The 23,458-nt window shown below is 37.6% G+C and overlaps 1 protein-coding gene across 4 annotated transcripts in view; it reads right to left on the reverse strand.

Moving 5' to 3' along the window:
* PDSS2 (decaprenyl diphosphate synthase subunit 2) overlaps nucleotides 1-23,458 on the reverse strand; it is a 253,130-nt gene that overhangs the window by 149,114 nt on the left and 80,558 nt on the right. For 3 of the 4 annotated variants that reach the window (XM_073893735.1, XM_025863433.2, XM_025863427.2), the window contains exon 2: nucleotides 4,029-4,163. The exons of the other annotated variant lie outside the window; for it this stretch is intronic. In XM_073893735.1, coding sequence (XP_073749836.1) covers nucleotides 4,029-4,163 — 135 coding nt within the window. The remainder of the gene's footprint in view (nucleotides 1-4,028; nucleotides 4,164-23,458) is intronic. 4 annotated transcript variants of the gene reach the window in all.

A 23,458-nucleotide genomic window follows, 5' to 3' on the forward strand; every position in this document is an offset into this window, starting at 1 on the left:
GTGTGCTATAAATACATACAAAGGTCAGCAAGGTAGTCTAGCTGAATAGGTAGGGGGAAAAGAAAATGTGTTTGACAAACTTGTTTCAATCTCTTCCACCAGAGTTAACAAAAGATGTTGGGAAATTTCAGGCAATGAAGGTAGAATGAAAACATGTGGTCTGTTTGTAACAGGTAGACGAGAAGTTATTGGATCAATTCTTGCTAAAACAACCGAGAAAGCTGAAGCATTAGTAAAGAAAATTCACCTAAATTTCTTTAAACTTAGTAATTATGTTACATTAGGGACGGCTGGGTGGCTCAGTTGGTTAAGCAGCTGCCTTTGGCCCGGGGCCATGATCCCAGAGTCCTGGGATCAAGTCCCACATCAGGCTCCTTGCTCAGCAGGGAGCCTGCGTCTCCCTCTCTCTCCCTCTGCTTGTGCTCTGTCAAATACATAAAATCTTTAAAAAAAAGATAATTATGTTACATTAGAGAAGTCTGTACTTTGTAATGTCATGTTTTATATATTGTAATGATTTTTTGGTACATAAAATAAAAATATTCTATCATTAAGATAACAGGAAGTTATAAATTTATGTTCTCAGGAGTGGCTAGGGATACCTGGCAATTTAGTAAGAGTTTTAAAAATTAATTTTTTATTATGGAAGTATAGTTGACATATGTTATATTAGTTTCAGGTGTACAACAGTGATGTGACAATTCCATACATTACTCAGTGCACACCACGATAAGTAGAGTCACCATCTGTCACCATACAACATTATAGTAATACTTGTTTGATTGATCACTTTTGCAACCAATTTTTTAAAAGTCAGGATTGGTGGAATAAAACTAAAGTCCACAGCCTTGTTGGCAAAAGGCTACGGTAGATGTTTATAGTGAATTTATAAATGTAGCTCTCTTTCCTGTTTTTCAAAATGTAGTTATTACATTTTAGCCTCACTTCTGCCTCTCTTGGCCATTAAATGGTAAGTTTCCTAAACATATCCACAGGTTATATCCATCAGTTATATCCTTAGGCCAAACAAATAGAGGTCATCTAACTCACTTTTGGTCCCTTAGGTAATTTACTCAGGTCCCATTATCTGATCTCAAAGTCAAGTTTATGGGAGAAAAACACAAACAATGTAAATCCCAGCAGTTTGGAGGTGAATTAAAAATCTCCCAAGTCAGTACTTCCCTCAAATGTTAAATAATTCACTGTGGCATTATAGATACAAGCCTCTAGCAAAAGTTACACTTGAACAATTAAGGAAGCAAGAACCAAACAAATGACTTCAGGGGTAGAGAAACAAATTAATGATTTCTCATAGTACTGTGCCAAATTACATTTTCACATTCACAAGTGTGTAAAACACCCAAGCATCACCAATGACTTACTAGATTAAGTTTGATTATAGAAAATAGCCTGGAACAACACACCAGGATTTTTTTTCTTTAAATTTTTTATTGTTATGTTAATCACCATACATTACATCATTAGTTTTTGATGTAGTGTTCCATGATTCATTGTTTGTGCATAACACCCAGTGCTCCACGCAGAATGTGCCCTCTTTAATACCCATCACCAGGCTAACCCAACCCCCCACCCCCTCCCCTCTGGAACCCTCAGTTTGTTTTTCAGAGTCCATCGTCTCTCATAACACACCAGGATTATTTGCTAAACATAATTATGGATTCTATACACTTGGGTATGAAACCCATTTATATTATTTATAAAGTTTTTATATTCACAATGTACCACCTACTCTTTTGTAAAGTTCTTTTACAATTGTTCATGTTACAATAATCATCTGTCAAATGTGTTATATTCCTGTAAAGGATTAGAAGGTGATGCAAATGTTTTTTAGTGGCCAGATAAGAAATTCAAAACATAAGATCACATCACAGTGCATTGTGCACATACAGATATCACCACCTGCCTAGTAGAAAGGGGGAACACTTTAAAGTAAAAGCGGGATTTATGGGGCACCTGGGTGGCTCAGTCATTAAGCGTCTCCCTTCGGCTCAGGTCATGATCCCAGGGTCCCGGGACTGAGCTCCACATTGGGCTCCCTGCTGGCAGGAAGACTGCTTCTCCCTCTCCCACTCCCCCTGCTTGCATTCCTGCTCTCGCTATCTCTCTCTCTGGCAAATACATAAATAAAATCTTAAAAAAAAAAAGTAAAAGCGGGATTGAAATACCTACTCTATCACTTTCCATCTAGAAGATTTTAGACAATTCTTAATCTCAGTATTATCTTCTTTTTCTGCAAAATAGGGATAATTCATTTATGCAAATATTTATGGAACACCCATGCATCAAATAGTACTTCCCAAGGGTTATTTTTACGTTAGGATGAGAGATAATAAAACATAGCTGGTATTCATTAGAGGTATGTATGGTCACCCAATTGCAAGAGCAGAGGCCTGTCCAATCAAATAGGGTCGAAGTCAGCAGACTGAAAATCAACAGAGTTCCTAAAGGAAACAAAGATACATCGGATACAAGGTGCTATGGGGTCCGTTTGCTTTCCAGGGATTAACAAGGTTATTGGTATTCATTACAGATCTTTATGTATTTTCTCTAGTTAACACAACTAAACTCAATCAAGGGCTCTCTACAAAACCATAAGGTACAGTTTTGAGCTCTAATTCAAACCGGTTGGGGGAAGGATGTAGATGTATAAAAGACTTGCCAACTTACTTTCCACTCAGAAGTTTTTCAAAGACATGCTTCCAAGAAGAAGACCCTTTTTGGCAATACTAATTTAATGGATAGTCTAACCTATGTGAAATAAATTCCTTGAATCAGAGTAGAAAAGCAGAATGGAATCAAGAAAAAAACATATGAAATTTGGAAGGAAAAAAACTGTAGTTGGACCCTCAACTTGTCTCATTTGCCAGTTGTGCCACCTTGAAAAAAATCTGGAGGAGGGGTCATTTGTAGCCATTACACTAATAATTTTGCTTGCTTGTGAATGAGGAAGGATCATTAGACTTCATAGCTGGTAAGCAGCAGTCACCTCTAAATATTATGTAAGAAAAAATGTAGGGATAAGACTAGTAGGAATAAAAAAAACTAAGGTATGGATTGATTTTTAAAGTAAATCCATAAGATACAGTAGCCATAAGTCAAACTTCCTAGAAATGTTTCCTTTTGTGAGGAAAATTTCCCCATCACCCACGTTTTTAGAGTGGTTTTAATTTCACATGCCAAAGTCCACCTGCAGAGGCTATACAGAGGCTCTAGAGAGGCTTTTAACACAATGTCCAGTACAATCAATACTAAGTTAAATAAAGTTACTGATACACTATTACTAAAAAATATGCAGTGATTTTTTATGCAGTGATTTTTTAAAAAATAAAAAACTGAAAATTTTAAGTTTGTTTTATATGAAGCAAAAATGACTCACACTCACACATTTGTTTTTTAGTCTAAGTGTGTAGGAGAAAAAATTTCTTATTCTCATAAGTTTAGTAAAAACCTCTTCACCATAAAAATAAGTATAATGAAATGATACAGCACTGAAGTACACTACTTCTCCTAAAATGATAGTTGCAACATTATTTTATAGTTAGGTATCATTCTGAGTAGGTTTAAAAATCATAAATCCTAGGCGAAGGAGGGGTGTCATGAATAGAAAATTTTAAACGGCCAGAATAGAAATGAAAGTTTTCAAATGTATAGGGAAATTTACCAGTTATGCATGGAGCTGCTCAGTCTTAGACTTGTTAAGAACAATAAAAATACATTTATAAAAGGGGGTGGTGGTGCCTGGCTGGCTCAGTAGGAAGAGTGTGTGACTCTTGGTCTTGGGGTCATGAGTTCAAGCCCCACACTGGGTGTAGAGATTGCTAAATAATAAATAAGTAAACTTAAAAAAAAAAAGAACAGTAAAAATACATTTTTAACCTTACAAAATTTGTTAATCTATCCGTGAATCTGAGAATGACAAAGAACTAAATAGTGATCTCCACTGACCATTGTTCAGTAAAAGGAAACACAATTTAGAAAGCGATGTCAAAAGACTAAGTTCTTCTTACCATGAATAGATCCCACTGACCATGTCATAGTTCTGACATGAAGTATTCATGCTGCTGGGCCCAGCTGCTTTAGAAATAAGTAGCACCACCAAGCCCCTCAACTGGAGGTTATGCCGGCTATCATGTACAAGCCCCCTGCCAACAAAGAAAGAAAAGGATTAATATGCTCACCCAGAATCAGCCACATCAAGTTACTATTCACCCAGACTTCCAAAATCAGAGAATGGGACTTGGGGAAAGAAACAGAAGTGGGGGTTAGAAGGAGCTAACAGGAAAAAGCAATGAGTTCTGGAAACAACTAGAGAAACCCATGGCTGGTTTTAAAAGTTGACAGTCTCCAATTGTGAGGCCTAATGATTTGGCTTCCTCTTCTTTCTGGATTTTCCTCGACCCTACACCTTGCACTCTCAACCGTTTGCTCAACCCACAGTTTCAAATTGCTCTGTGGTAGCTAACAGCAACTGAAATACAGATTGTATGGCTTGGATAAAGTGATATTATTTGGTGAAGATGGTGGTAAGGGAGAGTGGTAAAAAATGATTTCTGTCTTCACAGGTAGAGAAGATGCTCAGAGAATTAAAGTGACAAATCCAAAGGACTTAAAAATTTATTTGATAAGTAAAATGGAAATGTATGCCATCAGCAACTCTTGCCATTTCCTATTATTTATGGAAAGCATTATCATTCTAGACAACAATATGGCTGTAACTTAGCATGTCATTTTATTTTTGCGATGAGTATTGAATTTTCATAATTTCTACTATAACTAAGGCCAGGAATACATTGTTTTTCTTTTCCTCAGAGTATTGCAAATGGTTGTCATATATAAGAACTAAATGGCATCATAAGAAAGAAAGAGAGAGAGGAAGGACAGACAGACGAACAAATGAACGAACGAATGAAAGAAAGGAGGAAAGAAAACTATGGGCAATATATTATAATAAATATTAGAACAATGCTAATGAGCACTAATCAAATAGACATTATGCACACATAAATAACACACAAATATAGCTCTTGAATGTAGTGGAAAAAAGTGTTAAAATTGTATACTTCATTAAATTATTAAGTCCTCCTTGGTAAATTTTGAACAAAGAATTAATTTAAATTAACTAAGTTAGGACTAACACACCCAAAATTAATGAGTTAGTTCATTACTTAAGAAAAATTTTTGCCCCTCATCCCTCCAAACAGAAATTTTAAAAAGGGCCCCTTTGTACCCTTACTGGTTTCAAAATAAGACAGATCTTCAGGCTCTCTGCAAAGAAACAGATATAGCTCTTTCTCTAATTATATTTTCCCCTTAATCCAGTAAGTGATCGTCAGCAAGTTTGAGGGGTTAGTATTTTTAAAAAGAAGTTCTAATTTCCTAGGAAAAAGAAGCTAATTTATAGTAATTAAGTTATATCACAACAGAAACAAACAATCATCAGAAATAGCCAAAGCTAGGGCGCCTGGGTGGCTCAGTTGGTTAAGCGACTGCCTTCGGCTCAGGTCATGATCCCGGGGTTCCGGGATCGAGTCCCACATCAGGCTCCCTGCTCAGCAAGGAGCCTGCTTCTCCCTCTGACCCAACCCCCTCTCATGTACTCTCTCTCATTCTCGCTCTCTCAAATAAATAAATAAATCTTTAAAAAAAAAAAAGAAAGAAAGAAAGAAATAGCCAAAGCTCATCGTCATGGAGCTTTCTACTTAAATCCAGTAGACCTGAATGGCTGGAAGGCTGGGAAGCACCCTATTTTATAACAAGTAAATGTAAAGTGGGAGCAGGAGCACTTTCTAAGTTTTCTGTTTTGAATTACAAATTTTAACTTATGCTGCTAGATCCTTATTAATGTATGACCTAAGGTGAATCTTTATTCTTCCCTTTTGAGATAATAATATTAAGGAGAAGGTCTGAATTGGCTCTTAACTTGCGAAAGGACGAAGAGGAAGGTGAGGCTGTGTGTGTGCGCACGTGTGCTTGTTTTTGGGGGGTTGAGACCAGTTAGGGATGAAGGATATGATGACACAGTAAGAACCCCAAGGGGGAGAGAAACTCGAGAAAAGTCTGACCACATCATGCTGATGAAACAGCTCTGGCAACAGTTTTGACACCTTCCTCAAAGCTCTCAGAGATGAGACCTTTCACAGGAGACACACACACAAACTGAGAAGGAGAAGAACAGCAACAAATACTTATATAGTGTTTCATATATGCCAGGAACTGTTCTAAGGATTTACTATATATTAACTAAATCAATTCACAACAACTCTAAGAGGAAGGTACCACAATTACCCTGATTTTGCAGACGAATGAAGAGAACGAGGCACACAGACAGAGAAGTTAAGCAACTTGCTCACAGCTGGTAGGCAGCAGGGCCTTGACGAAGCCAAGATTTGAACCCAGGCCAACTGGCTCTAGAATCTATAAAAAGTCTTAACCATCATGCTATAGTGACTATCCAATCTGCTTCATGTTATGTACAAAACTATTTGCTAATAAGTCAAATTAGAAGAGTGCAGTTTTAGAAACAGGTTTAAAAAAAATCCTTCTCCCATTCACTAGCTGTATGACTTGGGAGACTGTTACCTCCGCTACAAAATGAGGTTAACAACATCTACTCTCCATAGTCATTTTATGGAAGAAGTAACAAGAGTAAAGTATATAACATTGTGGAAGCACGTGGTAGGTGATCATATAATCAGAAAATTACATTCTCTGTCCTTATTACTTTTTTGCCAGCTATCTTTTTTCTCAACTCATATTGTTTTCTTTCTTCTAGTCCATTTCTCCTCCTATCTCTCAAAGTCTAGCCCACTGTATCAGCATACATAATCTCCTTTATAAAGGAGATAAAGTTCCTTTTCTACCTCCCAAAACAACAAAAGTTGAGGAATTCTTCCCACACACTCCCACTCCCTGCAAACATCATCATACATCCCTGAAACACTTGCCACTTTGAGAACGCATTCTGAAAAGGTCAGGAAGAGAAACCGTAGTGGACTAGCTGACAGAAACCAAGAGAACAGTCAGAAAAGCCCAAATTCTGAAAGTGAACACAGAGAAGAGATTTACAGCTTAAGTAAATTAAAAAACTGCTTCCAAACATCACTTCTTCAAATTTACTTCATTAACATGCTTAAAAAAAAAAAAACCTAGTACCAAGATAAACTGATAATGTCCACAGCTCAAAAATTAGCTCACAACCAAAAGAGAATAAAATATTTTGCTTCTGAGCGTAAAAAAGTCCCTAGGATTCTATATTACAGAGACATTATGTTTCATCTAGTCCAGGCCGTACTCTGCCTAAAACAGCATGAGTTCTTCTCAGTGCCTCTCTTCAGGAGGGACACTGGTGAGCCAGAGCATGTCTAGAAGTTGGTGAAATCCTATACTGTCACATGCATGCCTGTAGAAAAAGCTCTGGATGCTAGCTTAGAGAATAGTTCAGTTGGTGTTCTCATATTTATCCAGGCAAAGATGCAGTGAATGCTTACTGCACATTGGGCATGGTGTAAACAACAGTGGACGACATGGTGATGAGCACTGGTGAGCTGTGGTCTCCCTTCTTGTGAATAATACAGTCTGGATTAAAAATCCTAATAAAATGTGGCATGAGCTACTTTAGGGGACGAACAAGGGCTGTGGGAGCACAGAGTAGGGGCCACTAACATAACTGGGGGCAAAGAGAGGTGAAAGAGACCTCCCTGAGACCTTAAGGATGAAGAGGAAGTAGCCAGCGGAGCTAAAGCTGGGAGGGGAAGTAAAGGGAAAAATGAGGTGTTCCAAAGAAGAAACAATATGGGTGAAGGTTTGGAGGAAAGAGAGGAGGGCACAGCTACTTTGAGAACCAACATGGCAGGAGCACAGCGTGTGAGGGGAAGAGTTGGGAGAACGAAAGCTAGAGGAATGCACGAGAGCGGTCTATTCGTCTGGAAGGGCTCCGTCTGGGTAGGAGATAGCATTGCTGCAGAAACTGACACAACTGGATAGAAAATATGAAAATAGAGCATGCCAATTTTGACTAACATGAAGAAATTAAAAAACAAAGTAGCCTCTGGTGATGCTGAGTCCCCTGTTAACAGAGATGTTCGGGAAGCTGCATAGCCTCTGCATACACATTACAGAGAAGCCTGGACTGTTTGACATCTGAAGTATTTTTCTTACTCTGTGATTCTTTAGGATCTCACCTCACTTATTTAATTACCTAGTGCTCTACAGTATGTCTAATAGGTCTAAAAATTGGAAGAATCCTTTATTGTCATCAAAATTATAGTGTCATGAATGAAAGTAATATTAATACCTTGAAATCTTTCTCACTGAAGTTCTACAGAAATTGTGTTCCTTTTAGCTCGTGTCAACTAAAATTTCATCATTCCTTCATGCAACGAATTCAGACTGAACACCTTCCATAAATTAGGCACTGTGCCACGCACAGATGCAATGGCGAGCAAAACCAGGCATGGAGCTTGTGGAGTTTGCAGGCTAGTGGAAGAGACTGGAAATAATGAAAGCATCACAAAGAAATGTAAGGCTGAGGGCGCTGTTCGAAGTGAGGTTGGAGACAGACAGGACTAGACCACAAAGGTTGAACAGGCCATGTGAAGACTTCTGCTCTTTACCCAAAGAGCAACGTGAAGCCACTGCAGTTTTTATTAAGCAGCTGGTGACATAATCAGATAGTTGCAAAAAACCCAAAAAACAAAAAATCCTGTCATCAGTGGAAAAACGACTTGAATGGAGGGGAAGGAGGAAAACAAAGTGGGTATGAGGAGAAGTGTTAGGAGGCTCTTGCAGTAGTCATGAGAAATATGGGGGTAGCGTGGTGGACAAGCTAGAGAGGTACCAAATCTAAAGTAATACTGCAATTCAATTTAAATAGATGGTGGATACTACATAGTCCTGGAAAATTAGCTAATATGGATATAGCACTAATTTTAAATAGTATCATCCTGAAAAGTCTGTAGTTGAATTTTGGGGCAGGGTAGAACTTGGACCCCTCCAAAATTCTGCTCAAGATCTACAAGAGATGGAAACAGCAAACACACACTAATATTCTAATAGCTACATAATTTCATGATGGACATAAGGATTGCATAGGTGAAACTTTGTGCAACCCAGCTCTATGTCCTTCTCACATTATGGTTTTATGGCTAACTGCATTTCTCACAGCATCATCCTATCTTTCCACAGCTGCTACCTTCCTTCTAATCCTGTATTTCAAATCCTCAAATCACAGCTATGCACCCCCCCGTGGTTTTTTTTTTTTTTTTTTTTGAGGGGGAGAGGGGCAGAAGGAGAGGGGAGAGACAATCTTAAGCAGCCTCCATGCCCAGCACAGAGCCTGACGTGGGGCTTGATCCCACGACCCAGAGATCGTGACCTGAGCCAAAGTCAAGAGTCAGACATCTAACACACTGAGCCACCCAAGCACCCCTGGCATCTTTCCATATAGCCTCTCAAATTCCATTTCTTTAACACATATGTGCCAAACATGAGAGGTATACAAAGAAATAAGTGACATAATAAAAGAGTTACAAGAATAGGTTCAAATATGTTTAAACTGAATAATACAAGCAAAGGTAATACCAAAAATAATATTTGGTATATAATACCTTTGGTATTAGAATCATACCAAAGGTAGTAGAGTAACAAAAAGCTATCAGTACAAAGAGAAAGAAATAAAACTGCTTCTTGCCAGAGGTGCTCCTGACGGTAAAGGTAGCATTCAGACTGAGCCTGAGAGGTGGTCAGACTTCCCTGAGCAGAGGATGGAGGTAGGCCCGGAATGGAGTTAATGGAATGGAAAGAGGGGCATGTGAGGAGAAAGAGACAGGTTATGCAGGATAACAAGGTGCAAGAATGAGGAGCAGGCTCAGGAGCTGTGGGAGCTACCCACTGGGCAATATGTGAAGGTGAACAAGCCCAGAAAAAAGACAACTTAAAGAATGAAGGGCCTTGAGAGTCAGGTTCAGAGGTGGGCCTTTATTCTGCAGGCAATCTGAAGGCAGGGATGGTTTGTCAGCAAGGGAGTAATGTGATTAGAGCTAAAGACTAAAACTGTTACTCTGGGCCTAATATTGTTACTCTGGCAGTAGCATATTGGGTTCGAAGGAAAGGACAGGGAAGATTAGTTAGGAGTAGCTTCTTCCAATAGTCCAGGTGGGAGATAATGAGGGCCTAAATTAGGGCAGTGGCAGCAGTGATGACAAAGAAGAGCTGAATGATGGCCACAGCACGGAGGCGGAACAGGCTAGTCTGGCCAGCTGACTGCATGATGGGAGACCCTCATGCAGCGAAGGAAAGATAAGGGCTGAATGTGAGGTTCAAACCTGCTTCCTGGAGGTGATGATGCTAGCATTCATGGGGACTGGAAGAAAAAAGAGAGTTAATGGGGAATTAATGAGCTCAGTTTTGGACATGTTAACTTTGAATGCAAGAAAGACTTCCAGATGGAGATGCCCAGCAGGTAGCTGGAAATGCTGTGGCTACAGATTTGGGAAGCATCTTCAAAGAGGTGATGGCTGAATTAGTGGGAATTGATGGATGAGTTTTTGAGGAAAGAAAAAAAAAAAAGAGAAGGGAGGGAAGGGCAGGGATGAGAAGAGAAAAGGAATCTTGGAGAATCCCTTTACTTAGGGGACGGAGTAAGGATGAGTAACCAACAGGAAGGAACACAGTGGGTCCACCAACAAATAAAAGGGGTCTCTGCAGATACCCAGAAAGAAACGTGAACATGCATGCACAACGGAGGCAGAGAACTACAACAGGGCAGTGTACAGAAACTAAGGCCAGTAGCTGATCCTTCCATGGGCTTTTATGGTACTCACTATAAACCTCTAGTTTCACACTTAAAACAATGAATAATAAAAATGATAGCAACGACAAAAATGACAACTGCAACATGATATAATGCCAGACATGCAATGCCTTCCACGCATATGCTCGAAATCTCACAAGACCCATGCAAGGTAATTGGTAATATCTCTTTACAGATGAGGAAAATTAGCAAAAAGGCCGAGAAAAGTTAAATAATTACTAGTCACACTCGTCAACTAGTAATGGAAGTGCCAAGATCCAGACGTAATTTGGACCCCAAATCTAGGCTCGCTCATGCTTTATGGCCTTGCTATTTAATTAATGGCTTGCAGGTACTACACCTCATAAGCCTGTGAAAACCTTGAAGGTACTCAGGCTTGTCATCTTTGGATGCCCTGCACCTCCCAGAGTAACTGACATAGAACAGGTCTCCAAAAAAAATGCAAGATGAGAGAATAAATAGCTTCAAGAAGTAGAACAGCAGATTCTCCATCTCACACTTCCCACCCAAAGAGCCCCACTACTATTCCCGACTTTCCTCATCTCTTCTGTTCTCCATTTGCTACATTCAGCCAGTCAGCTCTGCGTCTTGAGTCCCTCTTCCTAAATCAGAGTATATTCTTTAAAAGTGACAGCCACACAGGAGAAAAGCCCCAACATACTCTAAAAAACATGCTCAGATTTTAATGCTACCCCGGAAAGTTACCGTATATGAGAATTATAGCACATTAAAGGATCTACTCCTTAAGTTTTAAATAGAGAGAACTCAATATACTGGAGTGTTTTATGTGTTTTGTGTCCTCATTTAGGAGAAGTGAATGAATTCACTGCTGCATCAGTGCCCGTGAGAGAAGGCTGTCCTCACTCTGAACAGAAGGTAGGGATTAGTTCCAGATGGAGAGTTGAGGTAGGATGGCAGAACTGGGGCACGAGAGAAAACTTTTGAGATGTATGCTCAAGAGTTCAGAATTCTAACTTATGCCATGAGCCAAATCACAATCTTCTGGTACATTTATAGTCAAATATTAAGGAAAGACTTTACCACCAACAAAGAAGGGACCATCACACTTGAGTCCGCTCAAAGCACCTCGAAATAAAACTGAATGCGAAAGAATCAGTACTGCTCAGACCCCCACGAGAAGAAGTCCCTCCGATGCTAACACCTAGAGGGATAGAGCTTTACTATTTTATTATCCCACTTTAAATATATCCAATTCCAATAAGTCAATCCAAAAAAATGTAAGCATCAAAGATAAATGTCAAATCTAACATACAAGAGGTGGGTTGATCGATAAGATTCCTAATAACACTTTAGGACAGTGACTGCAACTCCTAGACACAATTTTTTAAAGTTTATATACAGATAAGTGAAACATAAGGACTGCCTACAATGTGCACAGTTTTTGCCAAAGAACCACTAGAAATACTCTGATCTTTTCTAATTTTTTTGAATGCTGACTACAACCCGATAAATTGATTTTGCACTAATGAGTTGCAACCTGCAGTTTTTTTGAAAAATAGTGTTTTAAGTCACATAAAGTATGTGATATATAAAGTCAAAAGAACTGGAAGCATAATGTAAAATTAATTAAGTAGGAATAGAATTATCACCATTTAAAAATAAAAAATCTGTCCATATACTAGAACGAATTTAGTGTTGCAAGAAAGCATTAAAACTTTTTTAATGACATGGAAAAATACTTAAAATGTTAAGTGAAGATAGAATATAAAACTGTATACATAATATCTCAATTATGTTTCAATATATGCACATACATATGCATATAAACAAGGCCAAGGACAAAAACTAGAAAAAATATGGCAAACATTAACGTTTTAAATCTGGGTATCATTATATAGGTGTTCCATATACAAAGTGTCCTTGTGTTTTTCTGTATGTTTAAAATATTTTAAAAAATGAAAAGAAACAAGATAGGAAGCAAATACCCCTAAATGATAATCAGCGTTAATCAACAGATTTTTAGATTAAGGGTGATTTATTTCCTAAAATGCGTAAGAGCACAGATCTCTTTTTAAGTCTGGAGAAAAAAAGTACTGTATTTTAAGAATAACAGAATTTTAAGAAGGCAGATGACTTACTACATTATAGTTGTGTTTCTCATTTCAAGAAAAAAATTTAACCCACATTTAATGAACCCCAGAGTCCTATGTTGGGTGCTTTGTGGGTTCTCGTATTTCACCTTTCATTTCTCTAAGATTTAGACACAAGGCCAATGTTTAAATGGTATCAAAGAAGTGCTGTTAAAAAATATATATAATTAGTAATTCAATGACAGTAATATTACTCAGTTGTAAAAGCAAAAAATTAACACTCCTGAAAATTGTTTTAAAGCACTATAATTTGAGGGAGACTAAAAATAGTCTACATGTCACAGATTTTTATATAAAATTAGCAGAAGAACTGGAGGTTAATTTCCATTGACAAAATGACCCAAATTGTATTATTCCTGCCATATCTACCCTGAGACTAAACTTCCCTAGACTTGAAACAACTTTAGGGCCTGGGGTGACCAGCCCTTAGAATCTGGGAGCTGTAGCAGCCACTGACATGGCTCGAGGCCACACGCACATCCCACCCAAATTAAATCCCTGAGGGACATCAGGGCCAAGGAACTGCCTTACCAAAGCCCTCCCAAAGCTGCAATTAGGTTTGATGGGCATGTGGCAGGAGACAGGTGCTGGGAAAAGAAAAGAAAGTAAGAGAGAAGAGAAAAGTAGAATGGGGGTAGGGCATAGGGGTTGTTGGGGAGGGGGAGAAAATCAAGGCAGGAGCTTTTCAGAAATGATTACTAACACCAGTAGTTTGGTGATATGTAATTGAAATAAAAAAGAAGTATAAAATAATGCCATAATTGATCAAGTCTGCAGCAAGATGTAAGCTGGCCACCTTAGAATTAAACCATACCACCAGGAAAAAAAAAAACAACAACACCCACAAAGACTTCTGCACTCAAATGATAACTGAAGATTTAAAAATATGAATGTAGAAAATTAGGGCCATTTAAAAAATATTTTTATCACACTGAAAACTGTTAAAATTATCTCATACAATACTTTTTATACACAGACCTCTTTTGTTCACATTTTAAAAAAGCAATTTAGTGTTGAAGCAAAGGGGTAGAAAAATTGAGTGCTGGAATACAGGCATCATTACACTCCACAGACACACGAGACTCACACCACCACTCAAGCGGTGCCACTGGCTAAGAGTTAGCGCTGTGAATTACACCTCCTACTACCACCATCAGTCTGCGCAGGGAATAAATCAACCAAACATGAATGAGTGTTCCCTTAATGCTCAGTGCTTTTCTCAACTTGCAGTCCTGATTTTAATAGACTTTGCCACTCAAAAAGAACTGTTCTCAGATTAATCTTCCATAATTTTCTATGGTTTTACTCAGCTAGTATATAAGCATATTTTTTATTGAAAAAGAATCTCTTTAGGAAAAAAAAAATACCCAATTTGTTTAGTACTTGGTGTATCAAAGTCCTATTAGCTAATGAAGGTGGTCCAATGGGTGCAAAATTCAGAATATTTGCCTGAGAATAAGTTGGAAAAGATAAAAAGATAAAAGGTCATTCAGTTGGCTTTTACATAACATTAAGAGGTGAGCCAAAAGTAAAGATTCGATAGCAGATGGGAGAAGCCAGTAAAAATAAGCAAGTTGGAAAAAAATGACGAAACACTTTATAGAGAAACAGAGACTACCTTAAGGGCAAATTGGGGTGGGGGCTGGGGTGTAGCAAAGTGAAATGCAGCATGGATTTTGGCAGGAGAAATGAGTTTTTTAAAAAATGAAGAGAAAAACAATCAAAATCTAAAACCATATTGTTGCAACGTGATGGTTCAGAAATCAAGTGCAAAATTTTTAGGAACATCTCTTTTATTTTTCCAAAATCAACACTGAAGTCAAGGTACAGGAAACCAAACCATGGGAGAATCAGAAGTGACAGGTGGTGGGACACAGACTGCCTGTGTTCATCTTTCACAGGATTTCCACAAGAGAATAGATCTCATGATTGGCTGCCTAAGTTCAAACCTATTAGTTCTCATAATCACAAATACTGCCATCCAAATATTTAAAATAATCACTGAGGCGCCTGGCAGGCTCAGTCAGTGGAGTGTGCGATTCTTGGTAGTGACTTGTAGCCCAATGTTGGGGGTAGAGATTACTTAAAAAAAAAAAAATAAAAATAAATAAATAAATAAGCAAGCCACTAACAGAGGTAGTAGAGGGGAAAGATTACTAGGATAGTGGCATCTCCCAAATTATGTGTGTCAATAGGAAAACATAATTCAATTTTTTATAGTTTTATTCACATGATATTAATTGGTAGGATAGCACCTACTGAATGAAGAGAGGGATGCTTGGGATAAATTACACACAGATCATTCTAGGCAATTTAATCCTCAGATAACAGTAACACTTGCTGTACTCTACGAGGTCACAAGGCTCTGGGAAGAAATCTCTCGTTTACTAGATTGCCACCAAGCTTCCTTTGGGTAGACTCACTGTCTCATCCACCCTGGTATATCCCTAGGCCTGACACACACAGACATTCAATAAATACCTACTGAATGAATTAATAAGGTAACCTGCCCAAGATTATATAACCAATATGTGAGAGACCTGGGACTCAATTCAGGTGTCTGCCTCCAAAACCCATATTCACCCAATGAGAAATGATGATCACAGCAGCATTAAAATACAGAGAGTAATAAAAATGAATGGTGGCTTAGAATCAGGGCTTAGAAAGTACCTTATAGGTAAGAGGTGTGAAAAATTCTTTTAAAGTTAACTTCTCCTAAGCACCTCTTTAAAATTTCTCTTGATTACAGGTCTGGTGCCCTGAGAGCTGGACAAGTAGCTGGGTGCAGCCTTCTCCTTATAGTCAAGTTCCACAAGACTCACAGGCAGCACCGAGCCAGAGGATTTGTGGTCCATTAAATACAAGGCCATGGGAAGCCTTGAATAGTGCCCATTCACACAGAGGCTGAGTAAAGTTTGCACTGCAGTGAAAGTGCTGTCCAGGTTAGAAACCACAACTAAACAACAACAAAAACCCTCACAGACTGCAGTGAGTAGCCAGGGTCTACACCACAGCCAAGGAGTCTTACACTGAAATGAGGATCTGCATGGGCCCAGCTTGTGGCTTATGGCCTTGTGCCCTTTTGGTGGCCTGTGACACTCGATCCTCTAAAATAGTCCACAAAATTATAACTTTTAGGGAAGGAAGAGATGACATTTTTCACCATTTTTTACCGAACACCTTGGATCTTTTCCTTGAAATTGGACAGAATGTGAATTTCTCCATGAAAACCATTACTTGAATAATTTGTATACATTCTGTTTTTAACTCTAGGAATATATTAAAATAAGACAGGAAATTTATATTTAGAGACTTTTTGTTCCCATCCTAATAGCTGTATTTTGTTCTAATTAATACTAAAATAATTCATTTTTAAAAGGTGAAAGAGAGTGAAGGATAGCATGATAGCTATAAAGTACTGGGAAATGTCAAAAATGCTGTGGTCGTGATTAGGCTTTGCCTCATTAGGATGCCATTTCTCTCCCCCGCCCCCCCCCAGTTTTCCTTCTGTAAGATATGGGGCATGAGCTGAAAATGACAGCCCTTATTTCACTAGAAATGAGAAAAAACTAATGAGATAAGTCATAGATTCTCCCCTCCCCACAAATAAGATGGTGGAACTTATGGACGTCCATCTGCCCATCCTTTTGACTGACTTTCTGGGAGCAAGCGCATGGCAATGGGAGTGGGGGACAGGGAGCAAGCTACCAGTTCTACAGCACATACTGTGGGTGACGCACTTTACGTGCCATCAACAACGTCGTGAAGGAGGTACTACAGTTATCTCCAGTTTACAGGGTGAGAAAGCGGAGGCTTGGAGATAGGTTAGTTTCTTGTCCAAGGTCAAAAGTAAGTGGAGAGTCAGAATTCAAAATTGGGACTATTTGACTCCAAAGATACTCCCATAATTACTGCTTCTGTGTTGAAGTTCTTTGGTTTCCAGGGACCTATAATGTGGAGGCAAGAACAGGACTCCAAAGTGAAAGGACGGATGGAACTTAGGAGTAAAACAAACAAGCTAGGTTTTGTTTCCTGTTGGTACAAGGCTGAAGAGCCTTTGAACAGTCACTGGAATATCATACTAAAATAAAAGAGCTATTGTTGGTTTTTAAACTCTATAATTACTCAAATAAAAAAATTAGTATCTACATTTCAATGTACAGACTTGTAGCACACTGTGTACTTCATATTTCTAAGCTGAAATGTTTCCATCAGTATCAAGGTCACTTTAGCACCACAAACAATAAATAATCCAAGATCTTAAACACTGCTCACTGATACACCCATTCGTGTCCACCTATCCCAGAAATAAACCCAAGTAATAGCTAATATCTACTGCATGTACTACTCTTGGCACTTTATATGCATTTACTCACTTAAACCTCACGCAAGGTTGTCGAGTACCATTTTTTATTCTAATTTTACAGATGACAAACTGAGACACAAGGAAAGTAATAATTAAGTGGTAGGGTCATGATTCTAACCCAGGCATTAGGATTCCAGAGCCTACATCTTTCCTCACCCTCCCTGCCCCTTCTTAAAAACCAATCTCAAACTCACAGCACAGTTCTAAGTACAGAACAAAGAATTTTCTTTTCCTGAACCATTTAGAAGTCAGTAATACATCACTACCATCTAACTCTCAGACACCATGTAAGTTTTGCCAATTATCCCAATCATATTCGTTAGAGCAGAAGGAGCCCGTTCAGAATTAACATTGTACTTAGTTGCTATGTCTCTGGTTTCCTTTAATCTAGAACAGTTTCTTAGTTTTTCCTTGACTTTCATGGCCTTGATGATTCTGAAGATTACATGCCAGTTATTTTGTAGAAGCTCCCTCAATGTGGGCTTGCCAGACGTCTCGTCATGATTAGATTCAGGTTGTGCATCTTTGGCAGGAATATCACAGAAATGATTTTGTGTTCTTCCCACCTCAATTTCAGTTTGTTTCCTCATAGGAGATTTTCACTTTGACCATACTTTTCCACAGTAAAGACACACTTTTCCTCTTTATAATTAATAAGTTTTGTGGGGAGGTACTTAGAAACTATATAAATATCCCATTCCTCACGTATCAGACCATGCCAGACATTGGTGAACACTTATATTCATTGCTTCTCCTGAGCAAATATGTATCATTAGCTCAATAAAGTAAAAAAAAAAAAGGGGGGGGCGTCTTGTTGGCTCAGATGATTAAGCATCTGCCTTTGGCTCAGGTCATGATCTCCAGGTCCTGGGATCAAGCCCCACGGCGGGCTCCCGGCTCAGTGGGGAGTCTGCTTCTTCCTCTCCCTCTGCCTCTCCCCCTGCTTAATACTCTGTCTCTCCCTCTCTCAAATAAATAAATAAATCTTAAAAAAAAAGAAGAATTGGGAAGATAAAAATGTATTGCTGCAGACAAATTTTCTTAAATGAATAAAAAAGAAAATTTATGAGGTTTAATTGATAAGCAAATGACTGAACAGTGAAAGTTTCAATATTTGAGATGCACAGTCATTATCCTGTCTCTGAAAAAAAATATTTCACATTTAGTAATAATGATAATGTAAAAGGTAAAGGAAAAGGTCACAAATAGAGAGTTTGTTTTACATAATGGCTTTTAAAAAGATATTGCAAAATAAATATGATCTCAAATTTAGGAGAGAGGGAGAAACTAGGGAGGACATAAAAATTTAAAGAGAGAAAAAAATTTTTTTTACCATATTAAAAGTAAAATATAAAATAAAATTGAAAAAAGTAATGGGACAAAAGTAATTACTCTCTCCACATTGTCAATAATGCTCCAAACCTTATGAATTCAAGGACAATGATAAAAGTATAAAATCCTTGCCTCTCAACACATGCGTCAAAAACCTAATGAATTTGGTCCTCGAGTGTAAGCAATGATTTCCCTTGGTATAAAGTTCTAGTGTGGTTAACAAGAATGGTATTATTTGTATTATCTGATATCAAGAGGTTCCCCCTTCCCTCAAAAGTAGCCAGACTAATACTAGGTTTAAGGATCAGGTGAACCCTGTGGCCAATATATTTCAGGACCATTTTGTTTTATTATTCACACACAGGTTGAAACTAGAAACTTATCAATATCAATAGATTAGTGAGGCCTATCAAAATGCTTGACCATTTGGAATGTGTTCCTCACCTTCAGACATTCTGTACTTTGATCTGTGCTTACTGAATGGTTCTAACTGTTGCATAGTATTCAAGAGCTGGAAAGTGATCTATACTATATAAGCACTGACAGTCTTCACACTATACTCTGGTCCCCATTCAATCTGGTCTCCAAATGTGATATAAATACTTTCCAAGCTATTGCCTGCATAAAAATTGGTGAAAATTATAGTTTTTAAGCAAAATTATTTAAGCTCAACTAAAAGGTCTAATATTTTCATTCTTTTCAGAAACACAGTTATTCTCTATGTCTGCATTCTTCCAGAATGTTCTTTAGTTAGCTACAGTGGGATCTAGTACTTTCCTCCCAAACAGCATTAACAGAGCCTTCTACTGATATACATTTCCGAAATAATCTTTCAGGTGATAGAAAAACATTTTCATATTTTTATGAGATTTTAACAGAATGGGCTAATAAGCTAAGACTTTTTGGTAAAGAAACTTTCCAAATCACAGAAACATGATTAAATTTATCAATTCGGAAGCCTACTCCGTCCGATTTTGCATATCACAATTTTAAAATGTTACTAAGGAGGCACCTGGGTGGCTCAGTCAGTAAGGCGTCCCACTCTTGATCTCAGGTCTTAATCTCAGGGTCATGAGTTCAAGCCCCACATTGGGCTCTACGCGGGGCTTGAGAAAAAACTTAAAAATAAGTAAAATTTAAAAAAATGTTACTAAGAAATGTATTTTGTTTTAAAGCAAACCTATGTAAGAAAATGCAGCAAAAACAGTCATGTGTTTGAAAAAGAGCAGAAAATTAATCTATTAAGCTAGTATTGCTATTATGAGTTTATCTTTAAAAGATTCTTAAACTTTGTAAGGATGGGCCATGATTACCTTAATTTTTCAATATCACAGAAAAGAGTCACACAAACTTAACTCTACCATTATATTCCTAAATAAGTCAATAATACGAAAATCAAACAGAATAACCTTAGTTTGGCATTTATAGCTGCATACATTGAAATAAGGATGTCCTCCCATTTTTAAAGGTAAAACTCAATTATACATTTTACATATTACATTTTGGATACTTTAGAAGATTCTAAAATTCTATTATTAAAAATTATCTTTTATAAATATGTAATTTTAGTACAACTTAATTACTCCATTTGTTTCATTTTACTGCAAAACAGTTCTTGTATTTACACTTATTATTACAGAGTAATTTTTAATACTCACACTTTTTAAAGTCAGAACCATTCTGTTTAAAGCCAGAACTTCCCTGCTATAATTTTTCTCATATTAGCTAATAGGACAGCAGTAACTAAACATGGTTAGCCATAGTAATTACATTACAACTGCCTTTCCTCCCCAGATACCATGTTATTACATTTGTTACCTCTTCAGACTCCTTTTAACTGTTACATCAATAAAGTTTTTCTGAAGAAGCAAAGCCTTTACTTATAAAAAATAGGTGGCACCCCACCATAGGATAGCATTAACATTTTCTCCCCAGTTCTTGAAAATGCCAAAAATTCTCAAATTAAGAGTCCCTCAATTTAATTTATGAAATCTTGAGGTAAAATATCAGCCTAGAAATAATAAATGAATTTTACAGAAAAATGACTTTTAGAAAATCACTGGAAATTTTAAAATGTACTTTTCTATTCTTTTTTCTCAGGAATAAAGCTTATGATTTTAAAAGGTTGGAGATTTTAAGCAAACACTCAGTGGTTTTGGAAATGTAGTTTCCATGGCAACCAACATGGTCTTCTTTATATAGCATAAACAGATGGTAAAGAGTGGTCATGTTTGTTTCTCTGCCAGTATATCAATAAAACTGCTGTAATACTGTATTGAATACACTTGAACTATTTAATAAATTTAATACACTAACCACAAGATCTAGTAATTTAGACAAATAGAATTAACTAGTATCTGAGGTTTTTTTCTTTTTAATAAACACATGAGGATCTTGAACAGTGAAGTCACTATACTGTACTCCACAGAGTCAACAGTCTTCCTTGGCAAGACTCTGCACAAATGTTTTCTCAGCACTTGCCATGCAGGGCCTATCACCACAAATATGAATCTCAAGAGGAGAAAATAATGGATTGAAATAATGAAAGGGGAACCATGTCTGTAAATGTATTCCTGGGCCATCTTTTCTTCGGGAACAAATGAGAAAGTAAGAAGCACAGAGAATTTCTTTACCATAAACAACAGGTTGTAAAAACAAGTGGCAAAATCATTATTTAAAAATCAGATTCCATTCCAGGTACATAGCAGTTGCTTTCAGAGATGCAGGTGCTCTGAATTCCACAGGTTTAACTGCGGTAACTTGCTAGGTACTATTTGCTAAAAAAAGTTAAATAAACCAAGAAACTAGAAATGTGATTAGTCTGGCAGTAAAAGTTTGAACAGCCAATTCGTGCATGCATTATCAACACATTTGCAGCAGTAACCCTGTATCTGGAAGGCAGGCAGAGGGGGCTGGACCTGAGCCTGGGGCTCCACAGGAGCATTGGCAACCTTTCTTAACAGGCCCATCCTAGAGGCACTGACATATTTTCCAAGCGAGGGGAGGAATGCTAATAAAAAAATTAAAAAAACTTGGGATAATATTTACTATTTTTAATTATATAAACAGCTATCTGATTACACTTACATAAAACAACATTCAGTAAATGGTAACTGTCCTGTGTTCTCCCTCTCATGCATCTATCCCTAAATTTGCTGACTTCCATCGTTTATAAATTCTTTGCTTCTCACATCAAAGCAAGTTCACTGGAAGTGAGGTATTTCATTCCGCAGAACAAGCCATGATGAGAATACAGAAAAAGGGTATGCATATTTATGAAAGGAGTGGATCTGGATGATGTAAAGTATATCATGGTTTAACTGAGAACAACAACAACAAATTTCATTTCAAACATTTTAAAGTAGAAGAGACTGTTCTAGATTTATATTTGACTCACTGGGAAAAAAAATTTTAATTATGTATCTTGGATGAGCTACAGTGAACTCCACAGTCTACTAAAACTGCTGCCATAATACAATTTGGGGGAATTATTTAAACCTGGGGAAACTAGGAAAGAGCCTCCTTTCTCATATGAGGCTGGAGAGTCTCCAATAAGGTACCAAACTCATCCACCCAAAAAACCTACATGCCTACCTACAGTGAGTGATCACTACCTAAGAGCTCATGTAACCAGAAGCCCTTTTCAGAGCGTTTTCAATGTGTCTGAAACTACCTAGCAACCAATAGCTCCCAGCTTTGCTTATTTTCTTCTAAGAGTTGTTCTCAACCCTGGCAATAAAACGGAATCAACTAAGAGCTTTAAATATAATGATACGAACATCCTAGGCATATGCCAAGTTAGGCAAAAATCACATACTCTTCAATATGTCAACTAGGGCGCCTGGGTGGCTCAGTTGGTTGAGCGACTGCCTTCGGCTCAGGTCATGATCCTGGAGTCCCCGGATCGAGTCCCACATCGGGCTCCCTGCTCAGTGGGGAGTCTGCTTCTCCCTCTGACCCTCTTCCCTCTCGTGCTCTCTCTCTCTCATTCTCTCTCTCTCAAATAAATAAATAAAATCTTAAAAAAAAAGAAATGTTAATTCTTTAAAAAAATATGTCAACTATACTTCAATTAAAAAAAATTTTTAAATAAAACATACTCCTCAGGTGTGATTCTAAACGTGCACCAGAGAGACTGTGATTCATTTTTCTCTTCACCCTTAATGAGAAAGAGATCGCCAATCACCACTTTTATCTTTTCAGGATACACAATTCAGTGTTAGATTTCTTTTCCATTTCAGAGTGGCACAAAACTGAAGCAGAGACATTGTTGTACTGAATTATTTGGTATAGTAAATTTTACTATAAAGAAATTCAACAAAATACAAGACTGAGGTGTGAAACACATTTCCCTGTGAATTATTCTGGATAGTAAGGTTTACCTCTTACAAAGATTAACATTATCAGCAAGACTTGTGAATAGCGAATTTTCACTTCTTTTAGGATGTACTCTGTGTTTGAGCTGGTTACAACGTATTTTCTACCCTCAGCAGTCACAAAATAAATGCAGCAGTGTAATTCTCACTTATGATATGATATTCTTTTTTTCTAAGATATGATATGATATGATATGATATTCTTTTTCAAGAATGACCTTTAAACTATCACCAACAGTAGTGAAAATTCAGGTGTTTGGAGAAGGAAAAAGCTGCAGAGGTAAGGATGCTTTTACCTTCTTCTGGAGCACACATATAAAAACAATTCTTCAAAACCTGTTAATATACTTTCCCCAAGAGAGTAGAAATGAATGCCATAAAATCACAAAAGTTATTTTGAGCCACCTACTCATAGCAAATTCTACCACGTAGGAACTCACAA

The sequence above is a fragment of the Callorhinus ursinus genome, unplaced genomic scaffold (genome assembly GCF_003265705.2).
Source record: "Callorhinus ursinus isolate GAN/ISIS: 27379988/994484 unplaced genomic scaffold, GSC_fseal_2.0 scaffold6, whole genome shotgun sequence".
Classification (NCBI taxonomy): domain Eukaryota; kingdom Metazoa; phylum Chordata; class Mammalia; order Carnivora; family Otariidae; genus Callorhinus; species Callorhinus ursinus.